This window comes from Sorex fumeus, unplaced genomic scaffold (genome assembly GCF_029834395.1).
Source record: "Sorex fumeus unplaced genomic scaffold, SorFum_2.1 ptg000045l, whole genome shotgun sequence".
NCBI classification, from domain to species: Eukaryota; Metazoa; Chordata; class Mammalia; order Eulipotyphla; family Soricidae; genus Sorex; species Sorex fumeus.
In genome coordinates this window covers 3,482,774-3,488,773 of record NW_026606102.1, presented here as the reverse complement: position 1 = coordinate 3,488,773, position 6,000 = coordinate 3,482,774, and the positions used below count along the sequence as shown (strand labels likewise).

At 46.0% G+C, this 6,000-nt stretch overlaps 1 protein-coding gene across 1 annotated transcript in view; it reads left to right on the top strand.

Annotated features, from left to right (window-relative positions):
- The first annotated feature begins 2,226 nt into the window (after positions 1 to 2,226).
- ROR1 (receptor tyrosine kinase like orphan receptor 1) overlaps positions 2,227 to 6,000 on the top strand; it is a 177,684-nt gene continuing 173,910 nt past the window's right edge. The window contains exons 1-2 of the mRNA XM_056122206.1: positions 2,227 to 2,236; positions 4,712 to 4,783. Of these exons, the coding sequence (XP_055978181.1) occupies positions 2,227 to 2,236; positions 4,712 to 4,783 (82 nt within the window). The remainder of the gene's footprint in view (positions 2,237 to 4,711; positions 4,784 to 6,000) is intronic.

The window sequence follows — 6,000 nt, the reverse complement described above, 5'->3', positions numbered from 1 at the left end:
CCTGCGCCTCGAAGGCCACCCAGATAAAACATCCTGGGACTCCACAATGCAGATAAGAAAGTCACTGGGCCAGCTTGGGCTTTGTCCTGCTGCATCATCTTCTGCCTTGAGATCCTTAGATTGGGACATGGGGTATGGCAGGGCTGGGTATCTCAAACAGCCTGCACACCCCGTGGGCACGGGCTCTCTCCTTGCCAGCTGCTGGGATGGACCAGTGAGGCTGTTTGTAAACTCTTCACTTTATAAAGCCAGTGCCAATATATACAGTCATCAGAGCATCTACAAAGATAGCAGCTCTGATGGCTCCATGGAGGAGAAGACTCACTTCCCCACCTGCAGGAGTCTGGCGAGGTGAGGCCTGGGGTTTTCTAAAGCAGGCTAGTTTTGCCTAAAGTCACTAAAACCCATCTACAAACACTTAGCTTCCTAGGGAGCGGGTGACTCAATTCCAGACAGTCCCACCAAACAGAAAGATTGGCTTGGATCCAAGACATCTTGAGGGTCTCCTGAGACCTTGAGACCTTTTGGTCCATTATCAAATTCTTCATTTCCTGTAGCGATTTGCCACAATAAAGCCCATTGGATTCACGCCTTTGACCTCTGTCCAGCAGGGTCGGTAGCAAAGAATGAGACAGACAGATGCTGTGACTTGTCCACTTTGCATCTACCCTCCATAGCTTCAAACAAAAAGATAAGCTGACCATTGATTGAATGCAACTTCTGCTTCCCACCTTGCTCCCTGGATCCAAACACACGAGCCATTATTTACATTAACACGCACATAGTGGAGTAAACAGGTACACCAGGAATTAACAGGCACATCCAAAGCAAAGGCAGAGATATTGACACACATATGGCCAGAGCAAGCGCTTTCAATGTATAATATGAAAGTCATGGTAATCTCCTCTTCCTATCTGACTGCACATTTGCATCCCTGATTGTCTCCACTAAACCAAATTTGCATTAGTTTAGGGTATGACCCTGACTCTGAGGTTATTATTCAAGGGAAGATTTCCCACAATTTCCTTTCTTTAAAAAAATTTGATGCCACATGTGGCAAGCTGGCAGTACTCAGGGGACTGTTCAGTGCGAAGGCTCAAACCCAGGCTTTGCTCTCACGAAAAGAATGCGCTCCAGCCCTTTGAGTCATCCCCCAGGCCTCCATGATCAAATTTTATCCTGTGTGTTGCTGTTGTTGTCTTCCATTATACAGAAAAAAAAAATAGAGAACAGAAAGATGTCAAAGTGCTGGCCAGGAGCAGGAAGTGGCAGAAAATAGTCTTTGAGCTATTCTGTCCAATCAGCAGTCTCCTGGGAGGCTGGAGAGACAGTATAGCAGGGAAGATGACCCCAATTCTTTCCCTGGCACCATATAGGGTCCCCTGAGCACTGTCAGGGCTTACTTTTGAGCACAGAAGCAGAAATAAGCCCTAGGCACCTTCTGTGTGGCCCAACCCTTTAAGTAGTCTCCTGTTTCCTGCTTGGTGCGTATTGATTTGCTATTGCCACAGTACTTTTATAATGAGAGCAGCTGCTAGTGTGGTTCTCAGGATTTCTTCCTTCACTCAAGTGAGAGCAAGGGGAGCGATACTAAATTCATCAATGTGGAACTTAGGGTTATAGTCACAGCTGGGGTTTGGGAGTGTTCGAAGTTTTTCCTGACTCTGGAATTGATGAAACTCGAGTTGAGATGTGCTCAGTTTTCCTCACTTACATCTAGACTTCTTTTCAGGGGCAAACAAAGAAGAAGAAGAAGAAATTCAAAAATTTCTTTAAAAAAATTACTAGTCTTAAACTTTTTGTATCAAACAATCCATCTTTCTTTTTATAAAAATATGGTGTTGGAAATAATATTTCTCAGGGGAGGTTATTCCCATGTCAAAATATGTTATCTGTTTTGCTTATCACCTTATCTAAGCAGCTAACCATGTGGCTCGCTAAAGCCAAGCGTCTCAAGGCTGAGGATAGAATTCCTCAGCTTCGTCACAGTCTCTTCATGAGGTGGTGAATGGAAATGACCTGTGTTGTAGCCTAAGCGCTGGAGGTGACCGGTGCTTGGGAGAACGGGCGCACTGTGAGCAGTGCCAAAGAATCCATTCATTTGTCATGGATCCCAAATTATAATCAATCAGCCATTCAAAGAGTCAGAGAAACCAACCGACATCTAGTTAGCTTTCTAAAAAGTTAATACTGTACAATGAAATGTGTATTTCTGGCAATATAACCATGAGCCACGGTAAGATGAAGCTATGAAAATATGGAATGCCAATGCTATCAAGATCTGTCGTAATCCTAGCACTCTCCCACCCTTAGTGCTCCCCCCCCCACCCAGAAACTCTGTCTGGGCAGCAGTGCCTCTATTCCCCAGCTCTCTGAAGTCTAGGTGCTGTGGGAGCATTTTCCTAAGGCTAACCTGTGGTCCTTAATCAAGCAGACAAGGGGCCATTATTCCACAGCCTGAGTGGGTGGCTGCAGAATGGGATGTAAGTAAGTGCAGTTGTGTGGTTGGAGTGCTATGCAGGCCCCCCTGTGTGGAGAGAACGAGCTCTTCCTGGGCATCCATCTGTGTGAAATACATACCTATCCCTGCAGAGAACTATGCACTTCCTCCATGCAGTGAAACACACACCTATACCTTCATAAAATACACCACCATCCATGCAGGAAGTTCAAACACATCCCATCCCTGGATGGAAATACCCACCCCTCCATAAAATATACACCTATCCTTGCATGAAATACATACCCATCCATGCAGGAAATACACACTCCTCCATACATGAAATATACACTCATCCATGCAGGAAATGCACACCCATCTAAGCAGTCAGTAAACTTCTCCCCATACATGAAATACACACCCTCCAAACATGAAATGCACACCCATCCTTGTAGGAAATACACCCTTATCCATGCATGCAATCCACACCCTTCCTTGCAGGAATACACATCCATTCATGCAAAAAATATGTACCTGTTTTGCATGAAATATATGGCCCCTTCATGCATGAAATACACAGCCATACATAGAGGGCAGGTGCAGTCATCACAGGTCAACATTGCCTGCCTTCCACTGGACTTTTTTTTAAATCATTGTGAGAAACACAGTTACAAAGCTGTTCATGATTGGGTTTCAGTCACACAATGTTCCAACACCGGTCCCTTCATCGGTGTACATTTCCCACCACCAACTGGAAATTGATTTAAATGAGAATGAACTCTTGAGTTAAATGTGTCCCTACCGGGGTCCATTCTTTTGGGTTTCAGATTAGAATTTGATCTATTTTAAGATCTCTGTCATTTTTTTTACTACCTGCCTGACTTCAGGCACCTTGCAAAGAATTGGTGTTCTTTGGGCATGAGGACACAGGAGGCTGCTGGGGTGAGAAGGTGTGTTGGTTTGTTACTTCATTCCCACCTGGGAAGGAGGTCCAAGCTAGGGAGGATTGTGCAAACCACTGACTTTCTTTCCTGCACTGTGTGGAGCAGGTGGATTGGAGGCCTGTCAGCCAGAGCGGACCTTTGTGAGGTGTCAGTGGGCAAACATCCTGTTCTTGGTAGAGCTAACAGAGCTTAGTGTGTGTGACTTCTGTGGCCTTTGTGGCAGACAGTCCCCCTTAGTAAATAAGGAACTGCAGGAAGGGTGCTTGGTGAAAGGTGAAAGGTGAAAGCAGCAAACGGGAAGGTTAAGAAGCAAGCTGGATTTCCCAGGCTGGGAAGCCCGGCTGCACAGACACTAAGAGCTTGGGTGGCGTCAGGTCTGTCTGGATTTGAATCCCAGTCCTACCACTTGCTCCAGGGTGTGATCACAAGGATGGTGTGGGAATGACCAGAAGGTGGATTCCATGTTTAATGGACAAAAGAACCCATAAGTGAATTATGACCTCTGCCTCGTTATGAGAATGCCCTTGGCAGTCTGGGAGCTGGCTACTTATGGAACAGCTTTGACTATAGGTTCGCTGAGATTCTTTTTACGTGTGTGTGTGTGTGTGTGTGTGTGTGTGTGTGTGTGTGTGTAGACAGGGCCAAAGGAAAGCTGAGTGAAACCTTCTAAAGATGCATTGCTGGGGTGATGTCATGGCTTCAACATGTAAAAGCAATCATGCAAACCTCCTTCATATACTAAAATCTATGACTGGAGAAGTAAGATGTTGCTAGTGCATTGTTCCCCTTAGATTGGTGAGTTGCCGGTTTGTTTTTGCTTGGGGTGGTGCTGAAAATAATCTCTACCCATTCAAACCCTTTCAGTTGTCTGAACATCTCTCTGCATAGAGCTGTTGTCCATTCACAGTGATGTCAAACGCAATCAGCCGCAGAGGCTGGGGGGTTCCTATCCCTGGTGGGCCGACTGTCGACTGAAATAATCTAAGACAGATCTCCTAGCAGAAAGAGCGTGTAGGCCTCGTCTTGTTGAGCCCTTGGCAGGTTTGTTTTTCCCATTAATGAAACAGTGCTCTTGTGTGAGCCCAGGCTTCCAAGAAAACATTGTTCCAGTCTGGTCCACAGCTCATCCCTCTGGGTCACCCCTGGAACGCAGGCGCCAATGCCGGGCCCACAGAGCCGACTTTCTGGTTTAACAAGCTATGGGACTGCACTGGGCTCGCTCAGAAGGCTGGGCCCGTGGAACTCGGGTAATGTGTCTAGCAGCCCGTAAGTTACTCTCTTTAATATGACCCTTGTCTCTCTTCCCCTCCCTTCTCTCTCTTTGCAGAAACAGAGTTGTCAGTCACTGCTGACTTCGTGCCTACCTCATCATGGAACATATCAACAGAACTCGACAAAGGTACCCGGCAGCAGGGACCCCTCAGGGGTCGGGAGGAGAGGGGCGACCCAGAGCGGGGAGGCGTGAAACCCCATTCCTTTCCATCCCGGCGTGGGCTTTTTTGGAAAACAGCTGCTTTTTAGATCACCAAGAGGTGGAGGCCAAAATAAATGCCCTGCTTACTTTGTGATCATCTAACATTTAATTATGTGGAATTCTATTATTTTGAGGGCGCCTTGCCCCCACTCTGTTCCTTTCTCTTCTTCTCTAAAATGTTCCACATGGTAAAAAACGCTTCAAGATGTGAAGCAGGGTCGTTCCTGACCTTCCTGACACAACCTCTTGTGGATCTTATTTAGGGGATTGGATTCTGCCCGAGCTGGGCTGGATCAGAGCTGTTTGCTGGGTAACCTTTTACAGGGGGGCATTCGATGTGCCGGTGGGGTTCAGGGCACAGGACTTGGAATGCTGGTAATTGCCTGTGTCCGGATCGCAGCTTCCTGTGTGCACGTGGGGAGCAGGTTCTGGCTGGTTGCAGAATCCACTCAGCCTGCTTTCTGCCAAGCACTGGCCACTTTGTGTCTTGGGGTGTCTCGGGTGGTTAATCGGGGTTACTGGAAAGCCCCTCTAATCTAGTTCTTCCTACCTTTCTAGAATTATTTTCTCCTTGTTACTTTTTAATTCATCCCTTAAAGAAGCTCCAGTCAAATTTCTCTTTCTTCTCGTATGTTTATTCTGTGCTGTTCTGCCTCTCTACTTCATTCGGAGCCCAGCTTCTTAAAGTGGGGGATAACAACCTCACCTGTGGGTCATGTAACTAACTGTGGGGGGGGGTTCACAAAATTTTTTTAAAAAGCATTTTAAATGAAATACCTTTATAATTTATTTTCACTAAGTGGTTCTTCTATATACCAGTCTATCTGGGGTCACATAACAGTGTCTCAGGTGAGAAGGAGTCGTGAATGAAAAAAGTTTAAGAAGCCATGAGCAAATTATTCTTTCTGCCATTATTGCTCCTTCTGCCTTGTCAATGCTTATTTTCTCCCTTTCACAGGCCCATAGATCATCACTTAGAGACTGAACATACAGTCATTATTAACCACTTATTTATTAATTCTTTTAAAAAATTATTTTTGTTTTGTTTTGTCTGGCAGTGCTCAGGGGCTACTCTGATTTTGTACTCAGGGATTGCTCCTGGTGTACTTGGGGGGACCATATGGGATGCTGGAGATCGAACC